This window comes from Microtus pennsylvanicus, chromosome 17 (genome assembly GCF_037038515.1).
Source record: "Microtus pennsylvanicus isolate mMicPen1 chromosome 17, mMicPen1.hap1, whole genome shotgun sequence".
NCBI classification, from domain to species: Eukaryota; Metazoa; Chordata; class Mammalia; order Rodentia; family Cricetidae; genus Microtus; species Microtus pennsylvanicus.
Window position 1 is genome coordinate 38,171,270 of NC_134595.1, and position 18,680 is coordinate 38,189,949.

Consider the following 18,680-nt stretch of genomic DNA (forward strand, 5'->3'; position numbering starts at 1 on the left):
CCAGTAGCTCATAGAAAAGTACCAACTACATTTAGGGGTGGGTCTTTCCACCTCAGTTAACTTAGTCTAGAGGAGCAGTTCTCAACCTGTGGGTCACGAACCCTTTGGGGGTGCATATCAGATATCTTGCATGTCAGATTCAAAAGAGTAGCAAAATTACCGTCTTGAAGAAGTAATGAAATAATTTTATGGCTGGGGGTCACCATAACAGGAGGAACTGTATTAAAGGGTCGCAGCTTTAGAAAGGTTGAAAGCCATTGCTCTAGATGATTCCTCATAGACATCCCCAGATATCTGTCTGCTTAGTGATTCAATCAAGTGCTGGTCAAGACTGACTCCAAAGCTATTATGGTGGATGTATACTGGCTTCTTTTTGTGATTTCTTTTTCACTTTTTGAGTATTTCTTTTTTTCTTTTTTTGCTTTATAGAGACAGGGTTTCTCTGTGTAACCACCCTGACTTCCTGGAACTCTCTATGTATACCAGGCTGGCCTCGAACTCTCGGAGATCTGCCTGCCTCCACGTCCCAAGTGCTGGTATTAAAGTCGTGCACCACCACGGTCCAGCTCTTTTTCATTGTTTAATTTGTATTTTATTCCTATTAGCATGTATCTATATTTGATTTTGCATAAAATTATATAAACTTGGCATTTTAAGGTCAGTCAGCTTCACGGTTGATCTAGTATTTCTTTGATGACTAACAAGCATATTTTCACTTATGTGTGTGTGTTTTTGAGACAAGGTTCCATAGGTTCCATATAGGCCAGGCTGGCCTCAGACTTCACAGCTTCCTGACTCCATCTCTAGAGTACTGAGATTTGCAGGTTACCATGCCCATCCTTAATTGTCTTAATTACATCTTCTTGTCCTCAGTATTGGGGGTTGGACCCAGGCCTTACACATGCTAGCACCCCCCGAACTACAGTCCCAGACCCTGTGCCTTAATTTTTTTTTTTTTTTTGCAAGACAGGGTTTCTCTGTGTAACAGTCCTAGATATTCTGGAACTAGCTCTTGTAGACCAGACTGGCCTCGAATCACAGAGATTCACCTGCCCTTGCCTTCCGAGTGCTGAGATTAAAGGCATGTGCCACCACTACCTGGCCCTGTGCCTTAATTTTAATAGGATCAGATTTGCCAATATTGTCTTCTGTGCTTAGTGTTGTATCTTGTTTAACCAAAATCATAAAGATATTTCCTCTAGTATTTTCTAGGCACTTTATTGTTCTTCCATTTACAGTTACATCAAAAACACACTTGTAATTAGTTTTGTCCATTATTCTCCAATTTCACTTTCCTATATGGATAGTTTTCATGTCTCATTTATTGAAAAGACCAGCTGAATTACCACTTATGGTATAAATCAAGTATCAGCTGTTCATGCATCTATTCTGTTCTATTGGCCAGTTCACTCTTAATAGTAATATATTGTCTTAATTACTTGTTATAGAATAATCTTTTAAGACGTGTCTTTGACAAGGTGCCTTCTGATTGAATAAAAAGCTAAATGGTCAAAGCTAGGCAGGAAGAGGTTAGGTGGACTTCCAGGCACAGAGAGAACTCTGGGAAGAAGGGAGGCAAAGGAAGCCAGCCAGATGCAGAGTGAGTCAGACACACAGAATGGGATAAAGATAAAAAGCCATGTGATAGAACAGATGAATAAAAATATAGGTTAATTTAAGTTATAAGAACTAGTTAGGAACAAGTCTAAGCTATAGGCTGAACTTCCATAATTAATAAGAAGTCTCTATGTCATTATTTGGGCTGGCGAGTCAAAGACTTGTTACAATTACTGAGGCTTTATAATGAGCTTCCATACTAGTAGGGCCATTATCTTCATTAAAACTACCTTGACTAGAGCCAGTGCATAGACACACACACACATATTGACTAGGACTAGTAAGAAGGCTCAAAAGGTAAAGAACTTTTTACCAAGCCTGACTATTTGAGTTCAAGTCCTAGCACCCAGAGAGAAGTGAGTCCCTCAAATTATTATCCTCCCACCTCCATATGTGTACTGTGACATATACATGACTCCCAAATAAATAAATAAATACAATTAAAGTGTCTTGACTATTTCTTTGTGTGCATGCATGCATGTGTGTGTGTGCATGCTTCAGCTTGTAAACTTGCACAAAAGGAGAAAATTAACAGGAAGGAACCTGCTGGCATTTTTATAGGATCATACTGAGCCTATACATCAATTTGAAGGATAAATGATATATTTTTTACAATGAGTTTTGCATCTACAAGCAAAAAAATAAACCCTGTCAATTTATTTGAACCAAATTTTCTCTGTAGGGATCTAGGAAATCTTTTATATTTAATCACGGGTATTTCATTCATATACTTGGTAGAAGCAAGCCTCTTTAAAATTTCATTTTCTAACTAGTCATTGCTAGAAGATAGAAATGGAAATTGATTTTGGTAGATTGATTTTTTTTCAGCCAGTTTTTGTGATAAATGTTCTTATTAATTTGAATATCTTTGGGACTTTCTATGTAACAAGGGTATCAAAAAAAAAAAAGCTTTGCTCCTCCCTTTCCAATCCATGTGTATTTTTCCGTTTCTTCCCCTTCTTCTGTAGAAGGTTAAGAGCAGACATTCCTGTCCATCTCTCATTGTCGGAGGCATTCTGATTCAGGTGGACTTCCTTAGAGGCAGTCAGAGATTTGAATGCAGAGCCCAGCTGCTCACACTGTTGATCCCAGTACTGGAGCAGCAGCCAACACAAAGGCAGGTACGAGGCTGGATTCTGATGTTCCTGATGAGTGAGTGTGGGCCCAAGACAGAAGGAAGCTGGAGGATTCACACGCATAAGCCTTGTTACTCTAGGATGGAGCTGCCCTGCAGTAAGAAGCACAGTTCCCTAGCACTTCCACTGAGGTGAGTAGAACATCAGTCAGGGCTGGAGAGATGGCTCAGCGTTTAAGAGCACTTGTTGCTCTTGCAGAGGACCCAGCTTCATTTCCCATCCCCTGTATGATGGCTCACAGACAAGCCTACCTCCAGTTACAGGGGACCTACACTCTCTTTCAACCTCTTTGGGCATCAGGCACTCACACGGTACATTTACATATATGCAGGCAAAACACCCACAAACATTTAAAAGAAGAAGAAAAGCAGTAAAAAGAAGTGCTCAGGCAAATAAGTATAGACACTGACAGAGGCAGTAAGACCACATACACAGAGTGGTAGAAGGACAGTTGCCGGCAGGATCTTCATTAAGGACCTTCTGCATTTTACTATTACAAATAACACAGGCAGTTGCCAGAGTCCGAACCTGTTTGTGCATCCTACAAATGTCGTTTAGGCTGAAATAGGCAGAAAGAAAACCAAATACTTTGTTACAGCATAGTTAAGGCACAGAAAGTACTACAGACTCTGATGGCAAGGGGCTGCCATCCAGGCTCCGTGATGCTGAAGTCCCATTATCACCATCAACATTAGGAGCTGAGTCCTTACCAGCAGCATCCCCATGCTTAACCCTGGCCTGCAAAGGGAGAATCCAGTAATGGACATGACCCTCACCAGCGCTTGTCAAAACCACACTTAGCACTGATAAACTAAAATGTTGGTACTTGGAGAAAAAAAATGTATCAAACAAAGTTTTAGCTAAGAAAATAGAAGAATTAATAAATCTGAGACAAAGAAGGGAAAGAAGAAGAAAGTAGAGCAGAAAAAAAGAACCAGGAAAAAAAGGAAGGAGGGGGAAATAATGAGGGGAAGGTAAGGAGAAGGTAAGGATGGGGAATGGGGGGAAGGTAAGGAGGGGGAATGGGGGGAAGGTAAGGAGGGAGGAATGGGGGGAAGGTAAGGAGGGAGGAATGGGGAGAAGGTAAGGAGGGGGGATGGGGGAAGGTAAGGAGGGAGGAATGGGGGGAAGGTAAAGAGGGGGAATGGGGGGAAGGTAAGGAGGGAGGAATGGGGGGAAGGTAAGGAGGGGGAATGGGGGAAGGTAAGGAGGAGGAATGGGGGGAAGGTAAAGAGGGGGAATGGGGGAAGGTAAGGAGGGGGAATGGGGGGAAGGTAAGGAGGGGGAATGGGGGGAAGGTAAGGAGGGAGGAATGGGGGGAAGGTAAGGAGGGGGAATGGGGGGAAGGTAAGGAGGGGGAATGGGGGGAAGGTAAGGAGGGGGAATGGGGGGAAGGTAAGGAGGGAGGAATGGGGGGAAGGTAAGGAGGGGGGATGGGGGAAGGTAAGGAGGGAGGAATGGGGGGAAGGTAAAGAGGGGGAATGGGGGGAAGGTAAGGAGGGAGGAATGGGGGGAAGGTAAGGAGGGAAGAATGGGGGGAAGGTAAGGAGGGGGGATGGGGGAAGGTAAGGAGGGGGAATGGGGGGAAGGTAAGGAGGGGGAATGGGGGGAAGGTAAGGAGGGAGGAATGGGGGGAAGGTAAGGAGGGGGAATGGGGGGAAGGTAAGGAGGGGGAAAGAAGGGAAGGGAAGGAGGGGGAAATGAGAAAAAGGTAAGGAGGGGGGAAATAACAAGGGGAAATTTAACAGAAGCAAACTTAAACAGATGACTTTATAAAGAATTTGAAAACAAATATGAATGCCTACATGAGCAATTACATGAAATTTCTGAAATCGATCCCTTTAGAGGCAGAAGCTTAAGCACACCGCTTTCTTCACAATAAAGTTATGAAAGGATTTCCCAGAACAGCATTAAATCCATATGCTTTGTCAGAGAGATTCTACAGTCTTCCATAAGTCCCAATGTTATTACAATTTTTCAGAACATTAAAAAGGAAAGTATATAAAGTAATCATAACATTGATAACTGAACCTGATAGCACAAAAACTGTAAATTAATTTTATGAATGTAGATGCAAAAACCCTAAATAAAATACCATCAAACAGAAGCAATGACTCAGGAAATAAGCTGGCCCTTGTAGTGCAGGTCAGTAGTCCCAGCTGCTAGAGGCTGAGGCAGAACTCCAAGTTCAAGGCTGGCCTATGCAACTTAGTCTTTGTTTCTAAAACAAAGAGGTCTGGAGAGATGGTGCAGAGGGTGAGAGTGCCTGCTGTGCAAGAATGAGGACCTGAGTTCAAATCCCTAGAATCCATGTGAAAGGCTGGGTATGGTATGTGTGTGCTTGTAAGTCCAGCACTCAAGGGCAGTGAGACATCCTTGATCCTCGAGACAGGAGGATCGCAAGGTCTTGTCTTCAAGTTCAACGAGAGACCCTGTCTCAAGGAAAGAAGGCCAATAGAACAAGGAACCAATCTAACATCTTTGAATGTACTCCATGAAAACCAAACCAAACAAAAAGTCGGATCATACATGGTGATGCTGTCAACCTTTTTTTTTTTTTGTTTTTAAGTGTGTCTCACAGCTGTAATTTTTTTTTTTTTGAAAAAGAAAAAGCTCCAGGAGCCTTTTGTCTGAATAACTATACACATAAAACCAGTCAGAGAAGTCACTAAGAATATATGGTCATGTTTCATTATTTGCCTTTTGGTCTTTCATCTAAGTACATTATACATTCTTTAAGTTAGACATTTACTTTGATCACAAATGCAGCCCAAATGTGAGCAACAAATAGTATCTTTTATCTTCCCTCCATAGTTCCATAGGTAGGAAAAAATGTCTCTTTGTCACGTATTTGGTCATGGCTGTTGCACACACTGTAACCTCGTCTTCTGAAACCATTATTGAACTATAGCTCATCCAATTAGAGCAATCCTAGGTGTCCTTGATCCCATGGGTACCTAAAGGTGAGGGAGGGTGGTAAACGGCAGGCATGGAGGCCACTGAAAGGCGTCTTCAGCAAACTGAGGACCATTGGGGAACTATGTAGACAAATCTTGTTGACATGACAGGACAGCAGCTCCTTCAATTAAAGCCAGAACGTCACCCACAGTGGTTTGAATGAGCAATGGTTCCAAAGGCCAAGGTACCAAACCACTGGTCCCCAGTTGGTGATGCTATTTGGAAAGGTTATGTAGCCTTTGGGAAGAAGTATGTCACTGTGTGTGTGGGCTTTAAGCCTCATCTGTTTGTCTTTCTGCTTATGTCTGTTGAAATGTGATCTCCCACCATGATGAATTATCCTTCTGGAACCATAAGCCCCCAAATGCTTCCTTCCCTAAGTTTCTTCACCATAATAGCATCATAGCATAAAAAGGAACTAATACACTGCCCATCACAGCACAGCTCTCAACCATGACAGTGGCCTGTTTCTTGTTGCCTGGGTGGCTCTGGTAAGGAACCACTAGTGATGAAGTCACAGAGATCCTTTTCTGAGCCGAGTCACACTACAGACCACCATATAAACCAGACCTCTCCAACTGTCAAGCTACCTTCCAACTGTGAAGTCCTTCAACAGCTGCCAACTATAAAAAAATCTATGGTTCACACCCATCTCAGAATTTCAAAAACCTGTTTGAAAAATTCACTACCTATGGCACCAAAGTCATCTAGTTTGCCAAGGGTAAAGCTCTCATGTATTCTTCCATCTTACCTCCAGCCATGTGGGTCACACAGCCACGAATTTAAGAATATTTAGTCTGACAAGCTTTTGAGCTATTTAGTCCACTTAATTCTTTTTTTGGTTTTGCAATTGTGTGTACTGTATATACACTGCTGTGCAAGTGGTGTGTGCATCTGTGGATGGGGGGTCAGGGGACATCACTATCTCCTTACCTTATTTCCGCAAGACAGGGTCTCTCAGAGACCATAACTAGGCTGGGGCCAGCACGCCCCAGTGATTCTCCTGTCTTTACTCCTACGGCACTGGGGTCACAGCATGTCTGATTTTTTTCACATGGGAGCTGAGATCGGAACTCAGGGACTCATGCTTTCTCAGCAAGTGCTACCCACTGAGCCACAGCTCTTTTTCTCAGTTCTGTAATTTCTTTTTACATAGCAGATGGTGAAATAGTCTGCTTCTCCTGTTTTTATTTCTTGAGACAGGTCCTAGCCTCAAACTGGAATTTCTGGTCTGAACCTCCCCACTGAGTACTGGGGATGCAGGCATGCACCATCATGCACTTGGCTTAAGCCTACCATCTTAAATTCTTCATCCTGATTCATCCCCCTCATCACTTCTGGTTTTAAATTTTTAAATTTACCACCACCTTTTTATTATAAACCGACTTACATGCATACAAAATTTGAAAGTGTAATCAATACCCACATTCTCTCCAGAGTCAATACTTTTCAAACCAATCAATAAATAAGTCTGTTTATATAGCACACACACACACATATGGTCTTGCTGAATCATCTTTTTAAAAAGATTTTTATGTGTATGAGTATTTTGTATACATGTATGTCTATACATGACATGGGTATTCATGCAGTATCCATGTAGGCCAGAAGAAGAGTACTGGATCCCCTGGAACTGGAGTTAGATGGTTGGGAACTAACTTGGGTCTTGTTGTTATTTGTTTGTTTTTGAGACAGGGTTTCTCTTAGTATCCTTGGATGTTCTGGAACTTTCTCTATATACCAGGCTGACCACCTGCCTCTGCCTCCCAAGTGCTGGGATTAAACGTGGGAGGCACCTGTTGGCATGCAGTCAGTGTTCTTAACCACTGAGCTATCTCTCCAGTACCATATTCTAACCTCTTAAAAGTCTAGATCAAAATCACAACGAATGAAAGTGCTTTGAGAAGTGGGAAGCTGGGGCTGGAGGGATGGCTCAGTGTTTACTTGTGTTACTCCTTTTTTTTTTGGTTTTTCGAGACAGGGTTTCTCTGTAGCTTTGATGCCTGTCCTGGAACTAGCTCTTGTAGACCAGGCTGGCCTCGAACTCCCAGAGATCTGCCTGCCTCTGCCTCCCAAGTGCTGGGATTAAAGGCGTGCACCACCACTGCCCGGCTACTTGTGTTACTCTTGCAGAGGGACTGGATTCAGTTCCCAGCATCTGCATGGTGATTCATAACTGGTTACAGAAGAATCAGGGCTTCTTCTGGTCTCTATGGGTACGAGGCACACACACACTCACACACATAAGATAAATCTAAAACCATAAAAAAGGAGTGGTGTGAAGTCCTTATAAACATGAACTTCTGATACAGGTGAGATGCAAGGAGGGACAACCGAACAGCACTTACCTGAATTTTAAGTACAAGTACATTCAATTCCTTAATTTTATTTCTAGGAATTTATTCTTTACTGCACCCCAACCTTCACCTCTGCTCTGATTCCAGAGGCTCAGGTCAGGCTCAATCCCCACCACGCAGCTTCTGAAGAAGCACAACAGAGCTGGGTGAAAATCCACTTTAATAATCCAGCTTCAGCTAAACTGAGACCTCCCCTTCGGTCCCAGGGGTGAGAGAAGGCAGACCTTGCCAAGAGAGCTCAGTCCACTAAGAGGTTGCGGCTGACAGAGGGGAACAGCTCAAAGAAACCCTGAAACGAGAGGCAATGGAACTAGGAGTTAGTGAGTGACCAGATGGCCATGTCCAACCGCTCGCCTCCCATCACCTTCAGTTCTAGGCTCTGTTACTATAGCGTCGAGGGTCTATGCTTAATGTCTTCTCACCCCTCAGCTCGTTCCTAGACAACCTTTCTGAGGCCATGAAAATGAGGAATGGTGTGGCTTGTGTAAGTGTCCTTAAAGGTCCATGTGTGAAAGGCTTGCTCACTAGCCTGTGGCATTATTGGGAGGTAGTGGAACCATTTAAGATGTGGGGCCTGAAGGGAAGAAGTTAGGTGCCACTTGGGATAAAGCAAACTTTTGAGGGGACACCCTCACTTACAATCTCAGGGAGCAGATTCCTCTACCACATGTTCTTGCCATGACACTCTGCTTTATCACAGGGCTTAAATTAACAAGCCAACTGACCGAGAAATAAAGCCTCTAAAACTGTGAGCCAAAACCCTGACTTCTTATAGACTGTTTATCTCACTTATTTTGTAGAGTGATTCATAGCCAACAGCCCCAGCAACAGGGCTAGCCACTTGATGGAGGGGAGGCTCAGGTGGGAGTTACCTTGAAAAGGGTGAGGCTCTGCAGAACTCCAGTGGTACAGGCTGTCTCCCGAATAGAGTGCATGGCCAGTTGGGGGCTACCTAAGTCCAGCACCCGAAGCCCCAGTCGAGAAGCCAAGATAGGTCCAATGGTGGTACCACAAGGGGAGTCGTTCCGGACCATGAGGTCCTGGAGAGAGGAGGAGAGGCCATAAGCTAAACACCAGGTATGCCCATTAAGATCAAGGAAGAAGCTACCCCAGGGACACAGGCTGGAAGATGATCCAGTTCTATGTCTTCAAGCATTTAAAAATACTGTTTTGTTACTCTTACACCCAGCCTGAACACTCAATAGACCAAGAAAAACACTCAGCAGCTTTCATGTTCTATAAAACACTGCTGGGCTGGGGATGTGGTTCATCTGGTTGAGTGCTTGCCAAGCATGAGCGAAACCCTGGATTTGGTCCCCTGCAGTGCACACTTAGGCATGGAAGTGCATACTTGTAATTCTAAGACTTGGGAAGTGGAGGGATCAGGAGTTTAAGGTATATTCTACTACACAGTGAGTTTGAAGCTGGCATGAGCTATATAAGATCCTACCTTAAAAAACAAGGAAACTATAATATGATGCTAGATTTTAAGATTCCTTTTTTAAAGTATAAAACAGAACTATAAAATATAAGCCAATTTTTTTGTCAAATGAAAATTACAATACTAACTCATGATTTTAAAAAAAAGTTTTTTTTTGGGGGGGGGCTGGAGAGATGGCTCAGAGGTTAAGAGCATTGCCTGCTCTGCCAAAGGTCCTGAGTTCAATTCCCAGCAACCACATGGTGGCTTACAACCATCTGTAATGAGGTCTGGTGCCCTCTTCTGGCCTGCAGGCATACACACAGACAGAATATTGTATACATAATAAATAAATTAATTAATTAAAAAAAAGTTTTTTTTCTAGTTTCCAAATCTAAGAACAAAAATGAAAATATGGCCGGGTGATGGTGGCGCACGCCTTTAATCCCAGCACTCGGGAGGCAGAGGCAGGCGGATCTCTGTGAGTTCGAGACCAGCCTGGTCTACAGAGCTAGTTCCAGGACAGGCTCCAAAGCCACAGAGAAACCCTGTCTCGAAAAAACCAAAAAAAAAAAAAAAAAAAAAAAAAGAAAATATGAGGCTGAAATTTCTTACTGTGCCAAAAAGCAAGGTAACTTTTAAGAGTCCTATCGCAGGGCACAGGAAAGAACTCTCACTGGTCAAAGGCATGACAACTTGAGCATCACTCATAATAATTCTGTGAACGGCACTCAATCAATGAACATTCATGATTTGATAGTAAAAAGTGAAAGCAAAGAAACTAATTTATAATGACATTTAGGATAAAACTCCACCTTGAAAAAGGGAAAGTAAACAATTACCTTGTTTAAGTGTGTGGCAGGCATGTGCTGTGGCACACATATCAGAGGACAACTTACAGGCATGAGTTCTCATCTTCCACAATGTGGGTCCCACATATCAAACTCAGGTTGCCAGGTTTTGTGGCAGGTATTTTACCCACTGGGCTATTTCACTGGCCCAAGAATCAACTTACAATAACTAATCAGCCTGGATGATGGGAGGCAGGTTCTACCTCACAGAATGGGAAGGTTGAAAGAATGGGTGAGGAAAGGTGTATCAGAAAATTCTAATGCAATTGCTGATTAAGCAAGGATTATCAATTAGTGTTAAAAAGGGGGCTCACTGCTTGAACAGCATCTGTCTAGTCAGTGTATGAAAAGAGGTAACAAATGTATCCAGTGATTTAATTTTACAAAATTTAAAATAAATGCACAGGAAGAATCGGGAAGAATATGTAAAACTCTGATGATACTTTTCTTTTTTGGAGACATGGTCTCAACTATGCATCCCTGGCTGGTCTGGAACTCACTTTGTAGATCAGGATCAGACTCACAGAGATCCATCTGCCTCTGCCTGAGAAGTGGAGTGCTGGGATTAAAGGTGTGCGTACCACTGCCTGGAAAGCCCTGTTTTTTAAGACAGAGTCTCATGTATCTCAGGCTGGCTTTGATCTTGCTATGTGGCTAAGGATGATCCTCCTGTCTCCATTTTCTATGAGCCAGGGTTACAAATGTGTGCTACCACACCTGGTTCAAATTTTATTTTTTCATTTCTATTTGTATTTTCTAAAGTATATATGCCATGGTTCTGCTGTAAGCTATTAGGGAAAAGCCTACAATGTCTTCATACCTTAGAATATAAATGCTCTTCCAGGGCCCCAGAAGTAAACTGGCCTGGGTGAGCGTCCTCTCTTATCCTGCCTGCTCTCAGCCCCGCCTGCTCTCTCACTACCAGGCTAACTCATTCTCATTCCCCCTGTGATTTTTCTATCTGTTCCCTCTGGCTGAGATGTTCTTCCTCTGGACCTTCCCAATGTCCTTCTTCTCAGTGTTAGCTCTCACTTCCTCCCAGAGGCCTCTCTGTGAGTAGAATGATCTGGCATTACATGGGGCAGGATAGAGACACGGAAGCAAAAACAGCCCTTGTCTAGTCCTGCCTCCACCAGAACTTGTGTGCTGTCTGTTACTGGAGCACCGTGGGCCAAATCCCTGAAACAGGAACAGATATGTCCACACAGTGTGACAGGACAGCGATGGTGGTTTCATAGCCAGAGGAAAAGTGAACAGTTGGGGTTCTAGGCTCTCCAGTCCTCAATATTCCTTCTGGGTTGGGGTACAAGACACAGGGAAAGTGAATGTTAGGAGGAAAACAGAAAGGACTAACCTAGGTGGCGAGAGTAAGCCTTACAAAAATCAGTAGTGCAGGGATCATTATCACCCCACTTTACAGATGGGGACACTAACACCCAGACAGCCTAGCAAACTAGGCTAAAGACACCACAACAAAAGCAGCCATGTAGCTAGCTCAGCACCCAAAGCCCTGGAACTCCCTCCACTGAAGCCCACCTACTTGCTCCCCACTCACGGAGCACAGCACTTTATGTCTTCATCCTGCTCCCTCCACCAAGCCTTCCCAGAAAAGATACACATTCACCTGCAGGGGCACCCCAACTTGGCTGGCCACCTCTCGAATCAGAGCCTCTGACACTGCATTAGAGGCATAGCGCTGCTTGCTGTTCACCTTGATCACAGGACCCTGGGAAAAGTCAAGGGGGAATGGAGATGACATGTGACCCAGGGGGAACCACATTGGCCAGGCCCAGCCAGGCCACCACATCCTTAAAAGCTTCTTTACCTTATGGAATAATGGCCGGTGGTTTTCTTCATGCTTGTCCCTGTGGGAGGTGGGAAAGGTCAGCACCACACACTGTAGTGGAGGCCTGTCAACATCCACTCCCCTTCCAAGGCAGATAGCACTAATGGGTTATAGCTTTCTTTCCCACCCAATCCTGCAGGTCCCCAGGGCATTCAAAACAAACATTTAGTCAGATTCTAGCCACAAAAGGAAACAGCTATCTAACACACATATCAGGCTTAGGCTTTCACTAAGTCTGGCCTAGAACAATCAAAAGGAAGACCCCTGGAACCTCCCAGGAGATGGAGAAAGAGACAGGGTCCGGCCAGGAATCAGCCTCTAATTGGGCTATGCTTGGGTCTCTAGCAGTGAGTACTGTCTGATAGGAAGACTCACACATAGTTTGGGTGCACAGCATGGGCCATGTCTGCACTGATCATGAAGGACTTAGGTATGGCTTCCTCGAAGGCGGTCAGACGCTGAGGTGTGGCTGAGATGCGCCGCAGTACCAGCTCCGTCAGCAGAGACTGTGCTCCTTGAGCACTTTCTGACCCCACCTGGGGACGGCAGAGGTTTTACTCTGGGAGTCAGGACACAGAGGTCAGTAAGAGGAGCCCAGTGTTGAGAATGGCTCAGGATCCTCCTGAGTCACATGGTGGGATTGGTATTGTTAGAATCTTCCCTATGCCCACCCAGGTCATTACTGATCATCTGATGACAGCGGACTGGGTCCAGACCAATTCCCAGTCATTTACAGTCTAGAAATAGCACTTACTGATAGAATTTCCACACTGGTCCCCAATACTTACATCTAGGGCTCAGCAGGTAATCACCCTGGGTAATTTCCCTTGATGTATTTGACGGAGACTGTTAACTATCCATGATACCTTCCTAACAGAAGGCCCAAGCCATAGCTACACAACTAGCTACCCAGCTAGAGCCATCATTCCAAGTCTTCTCTGCAGCTAAATGTGGTCACACTAAGTTCTGTGAATGTAAGTACTAATGAATTTCATTTCTGGACCACACTCTGGAAGACACAGGCATCTAGTCTCTTTGCCCGCTCCCTTATTGCTGACTAGATGCAGACAAGATAACCAGAGATGGAACAGCCAAACACCCAGAACAACAGACCAAAGACCTACCCCAACTGCTAACTGCTCCTAGGGAGTAACAGGAGAGAGAACTAGCTATCTGTCAAGCTCCACGACAGCAGCTCGGGTTGCAGCCAAACACACAGCTGAGGACCCACTATGTGCCAAGCTACAGACCCGAAAGGATGATCTGTGCAATGCTCCTGTCCTTGGGGTAGGGATGTAGCAAGGAGCATAGAAAAAAAAAGGGGTATGGAGTCCAGTTAGAGCCAAGGAAACATGTGCCGCAGAAGCACCGGCAGCTCTCCTGTCCCCATCTGTAGGCCTCTAGAATGGCCCTGACTCACTCTGAGTATCTCTGAGGTAGTTACTGAAGACTCCAGAAAGGGACCTCTGCCCAGAGCCCCACATACCTCTTCATTGTCATAGAGTGTGATCATGCGCACATGTGGCTCCCTGGCCAGGGAGGAAGGGGATGCACAGGAATCAATCAAAGCCTGGATGGGAAAGGAGACAAGGTCATCATCCCTGCCCTTTGCTTCTTACAACTTATTCTGCTAGTACCTGGGAGTGGCATGCTGTCCTGCCAGTGAAGAGGCTGAGTGCTGTGGGAAATGGTCTTGTACCCTGTCACTTATATTGTATTGCTTTAATAAAATGCTGACTGGCCAGTAGCCAGGCAGGAAGTATAGGTGGGGCAACCAGAACAGGAGATTTCTGGGAAGAGGAAAGAGTCTGTAGTCAACACAGAAGAAGCAAGATGAGAATGACTTGCTGATAAAAGGTACCAAGCTACATGGCTAACACAGACAACAATTATGGGTTAATGCAGGATGTAAGAGTTAATAAGAAGCCTGAGGTAATAGGCCTACCAGTTTATGATTAATGTAGACCTCTGTGTGTTTCTTTGGGACTGAACGGCTGCACACCTCTGTCAACAGCTGGGCTTTCAGCAACCTTTCTCTTAGGCACTGCCTGGCAGTGAAGGACTTTTCTAATGGGATAAGTGATCCGTTCACTGCGCACTTGGCTCCCATACCTTCCCTTGCAGAAGGCAGGACAATGCTGAAGACAGAAAGATGATGTAAATCCTGGGAGGATGTGGGAGAATTGTTTGTAATCTGTCAATCATGTTTTAAATAAACGCTGATTGGCTAGACAGGAAATATAGGTGGGAAAACCAGACAGGAAACAGAAACGATGCAATGAGAACAGGAGAATTCTGGGAAGGAGGAAGTTGATTCCTTCCACTCCTGCCCAGACCTCCAAAGCAGCAGGATGTGATCTGCCCCACTAAAAAAGGTACTGAGCCACATGGCTAACATAGATCAGAAAAATGGGTTAATCAAGATGTGAGAGTTAGCCAGTGAGAGGCTAGAGCTAATGGGCCAATCAGCTTATAATTTATGGAGACCTATGTGTGATTTTCTTTGCGGCCAAACAGTTGTGGGGTACCGGGCAACAAGCAGGTTCCCATTCATGTTACAGGAGGACAATTATGAAGACCAAGCAAATTGATGGGCTTCATTAACAACAGCTCTAGAGATGGGCCCCAGGTCTACAGTAACTACCCAAAGCCCATCTTCAACCATAAGTCAGGCAGGGAAAAGGCAGAGAGGAAGTGGAGAACAAGAAGGTGAGCATGAGGTACAGACTGTCCTATGAGATCCCAAGAACACAAAGAAAGCAGAGAGGAGACTTAAGTCAGAGGCAGACTGAAGGATGCAGAAGGAAGAGAGATGCTGGTGTTCACGGTGGCAAGGACTTTCTTTTCAGGTGGAGGTTGTTAATCTGGAGAAAAGTAGCAGACTGGGGTATGAGAAGACATCATGGCACACCTGTCAGCTTTCCCATACCTCAGCTCCTGGTCCCAGACCAGCACAGAAATAGTGATGCCAAGGCTGTAGCATTTGGGCCCTTCCCAGCCAGCCGGGTGAAGGCCTGGTTAAGTAGCCATCTCTCGCCACCCCTGGGCTTGAGGTTAGCCCCCATCTCAACTCCTAATTCCCCACCCCTCATGGGTGTGTGCTGCCTGGAGTGCTCTGGCTCCTCACCTGCAGGGCGCAGAAGCAGCTATGCAGGTTGTCCAGTCGAGGAGCAAAGATGAACTCTTCATAGGCTCCACCCAGGACCTAGAAAGACAGGACCAACACCCTGACCCAAGTGCCCAGGCCCCTCACCCATTTCACCGTTCCCAAGGGCCAAAGCAACTACTCCTGACTGTTGGCTTAGGAAACTTCTTGCTGTTCAGCTGAGAATGAAGGCCAGGAAAGGGTAACCTACAGCATCTACCAGTGGGGGCACACACCTTTAAAACAGGACTTGGGAGGCAGAGGCAGGCAGATCTCTGAGTTCGAGATCAGCCTGGTCTACAGAGCAAGTTCCTGGATAGCCTGGGCTACACAGAGAAACCCTGTCTCAAAAAACAAAACAAAACAATACACTAAGTAAAAGAAAGAAACCAGCTAACACAAACTTAGGATTAAGATTTAGCAGTTCTCTCCATTAGCAGCTAAGAGGCATTAGGCCTCTTGCTCTCAGAGGCTCAGAGCTAGCGTAGGTCAAAGCAGACAGGACTCACTTCACATCTCACACATTCTGAGGATCCAACCCCCCTAAAAATGAGAGCTCCAAGGCTCGGATTTCTGCTTCTGCCCCTTTCCCTAGAGAAAGATCTGGATTCTGGCTTTGTTTTCAAAGGTTCAGTCCTAGGGCACCAGGACTTCTACCCAGTTCCGTCCATTGTGTTGCAGGATCCGAAAGGTCCCCACACCCTAATCACGTTCCCATAGGTGGGTCTTGGGGGAAAATGGTCTGCTTATCTGGGAACCACTCAAAGCAAAATCTCCAAGGAAGAAAAGAAGGAGACTAACAGAGGGGCTAAACACTTCAGGGGCTATGCTGTGGTTGGCGGGGACCCTGGAGGACCCCACCCACAGAACCCTGGAGCAACTCCTTACTGCAGGCTGAGTGTCTGCCAGGCACAGCTCCATCTCCACGATGTTTTCAGGACTCAGTCCCAGGTGGGTACAGAGCAGGGACATGAGGACTGAGTGGTGCCGTTCATCCTGTAAGGCAGAAGATGCTAGAAGGAGGGCCTGCTCATCTCTTTGCCCTTCCTAGGGTACTGGTCTGTTTCCACTCTGCCCACCCTCCCAGGAGCAAGGGAGCTTCTTACACTGACAGGTCCTGGCTCAGGAGTCCCTTTCTCCAGCTCCTCCTGAACCGCTGTGGCGAGAATAGGCACTCTGTGGGGAAATGGGTTGAGAGAAGGGAGTGAGGCAGTCATGAACTTAGGCCTCTCCCCAAGTGTATAGAAACTAGATTCCAAAAGTGGAACTTGATTATGGCCATTAAGAGGTGGCCTTCTGGGTCCCAATGGGACCCCTGTCACCTCAGGCCATATCCCACCCCTCACAGCCCTTGGTATAGACTCACAGGTGCGTCTCTGTGTTGGGCCCAAAGTTCTCATTGATATTTCTCTGCAGGTGGATGGCCAGATGCGGGATGCGCAGAATGGGCCGCTCCACATGTACAAGCCTCTGCTCCAGGCGACCTGAGGTAGGGCACTGTGGCCAACAGGCCAGGTCAGAACTGGGCACCTCCCGAATCCAACTGATAACCAAGTCCCCCCCTTCCCATGGGGACACTTCACTGGTACCCTGAAGGAATGTGATATTCAATCTTCCAGCTGCTGAAGTGAGAACCTCCCCAGTTCCTAGGCCCTCTATACCACCTTGATAATGACTCGTCCAGCCAAGGTCAGGTCCCGGTCAAACCACGTGCTCCAGATCCCACCACCGTAGGTCTCCACACCAACCTGGTGGAAGCCCACCTGGCTTCGTCTAGATTTGCGTTTCACCTGAGCATTGAGATGAGAAGAAAACATCTGGATGACAACATCTGGAGGGGAGACTCAGGCGACCGTCAAGTTATACAGAGCAAACATCGCTTGGCTGACTGGGAAAGTGTCTGTGAGGAGGGCAAGGGGCAGTCTAACATCCTTCCTGCACCTGGGGAATCTCACTTTCTGAATCTCTTCATTCCACACTGCCCCCGCACCTCCCTTCAGGCCAGCAGAGCCCTAACTCCTTACCCGGAGGCAGGGACTGTCCGTATGCGCCCCAATGAGGCTGAAGCCATTGCCAGGAACATACTGGCCCCCCACAGCAAAAGCAATGATGGAGGAGGAGTTTCTGGTTAAGAAGTACTGGAGAAGAGAGTGGAAAGACAGGGGTGTGAGTTGCTTAATCATGTGGAACACAGGAATTTGAAACAGCCTCTGCCTCCAAACAGTCCCAGTACCTTGTTTTCTGGTAAGATTTCCCAGCCCTCTGTTTCCTTGAGTTCACGGAAGCCAGCCTGAAGGAGCCGGCTGCGGCACTCAGCCACGACTGTAGAGAAAGGGTTCTCTCATAGAGATGGAAGTTGGTCAGGTCACTCCCACTCCTAGCCTCCCTAACCCAGGACACCTACCGTGGAAAGGAGACGGACTCCGGTTCACGAACTTGAGAAGCTCCCTGGCTGTGGCCTGGATTGCCTCTTTCCGGGCCCTGCCGTTCATGGCGACCTACGGGAGGAAGGGGCGCTCAAGCTGCTACCAGGTCTGGACCACGCTTTTCCACCCAAGCTCCGAGTGTCCAAAGCCCTCAGAAACGAGAGCTCCGAGGCTCGGACCTCTGCTTCCGCCGCCCCTTTCCTAGAGACAGGTCCGGATTCCTAGCTCGACCGCTCGGTGCTCAAAGGTTCAGCTCCAGGGCAACAGGACTGCCACTCAGTTCCGCCCCTCGGGCTGCAGGATCCAAAAGGCCCGCCCCCTAAACCCTACCCCACGCCCCGCCCCGCCCCGCCGGGAAATCCCGATTCGAACTGAAACTCCAGCTCCGGAGCGGCCATCAAATCTGAAAACGCCACGAGCCGGCGCGCCACCGTCTCCGGAACCAAAGCACTGCTTCACCTGTCCTCCCACCAAGTCAGTCATCGGACACCCTTTCCGGCCCCGGGAAGGTCAGGTCACCGCGGAGGGGTTTCAATTTGATTATGAAACCGGAGTACGCCGGCTCAGCGCTGCGTTAAGCTAAGCACCGCAAGGGCACACGGCCGGTGGTCGACCTGGCGGCGGCCACCCACCTGCATCGCCCCACCACCTTCTTCTCGAGGGGTCGGCCCTCGGCCCGCCCCTGCCTCTCCGCTCCTCCCTTCTCTATCAGGCCTCGCCCTCGCCGAGCTGCGTGCTCCGCCTCTCACCAGGCCGCACCGGGTCTCCGCCTCTACCAGGCCTCGCCCCGCCCCCGCGGCTCCGCGAGCTCCGCCCCTGTCGGGCCGCGGTCCCCCGCCCCGCCTCTCGCTCAATTCCCGTCAGGCCTCGTTCTAACCACGCGGACGGCTCCGCTCCAGTCAGGCCGCGCCCCGCCCTCGCTAC

The 18,680-nt window shown here is 46.9% G+C and overlaps 1 protein-coding gene across 4 annotated transcripts; it reads right to left on the reverse strand.

Annotated features, from left to right (window-relative positions):
- Positions 1-8,060: 8,060 nt before the first annotated feature.
- Positions 8,061-18,680, reverse strand: Dnpep (aspartyl aminopeptidase). Of its 4 annotated transcripts, none has more exons than XM_075951464.1 (15): positions 18,634-18,680; positions 17,735-17,828; positions 17,564-17,652; positions 17,355-17,468; positions 16,995-17,120; positions 16,697-16,827; positions 16,437-16,506; positions 16,219-16,326; positions 15,313-15,390; positions 13,672-13,755; positions 12,561-12,721; positions 12,165-12,204; positions 11,964-12,065; positions 8,941-9,108; positions 8,061-8,357 (listed from the first exon to the last, which is right to left on the reverse strand). In XM_075951464.1, the coding sequence occupies exons 2-15, from the start codon at positions 17,820-17,822 to the stop codon at positions 8,307-8,309; spliced, it is 1,410 nt and encodes a 469-aa protein (XP_075807579.1). In that variant the 5' UTR covers positions 17,823-17,828; positions 18,634-18,680; the 3' UTR covers positions 8,061-8,306. The 4 variants fall into 4 exon arrangements, with proteins under 4 accessions (XP_075807579.1, XP_075807580.1, XP_075807577.1 ...); XM_075951465.1 differs by lacking the exon at positions 18,634-18,680 and adding an exon at positions 18,389-18,550; XM_075951462.1 differs by lacking the exon at positions 18,634-18,680 and adding an exon at positions 18,216-18,412.

Excerpts from the sequence above, each read along its gene's own strand:
- Dnpep (XM_075951462.1), bottom strand. The coding sequence starts at position 18,239 with ATGACTGACTTGGTGGGAGGACAG. Across the intron at positions 15,391-16,218 it reads TGGCAGACACTCAGCCTGCA|GTCCTGGGTGGAGCCTATGA; the intron begins GTAAGGAGTTGC and ends CTGTCTTTCTAG. Across the intron at positions 12,205-12,560 it reads GCTGTGCACCCAAACTATGT|GGACAAGCATGAAGAAAACC; the intron begins GTGAGTCTTCCT and ends CACCTCCCACAG.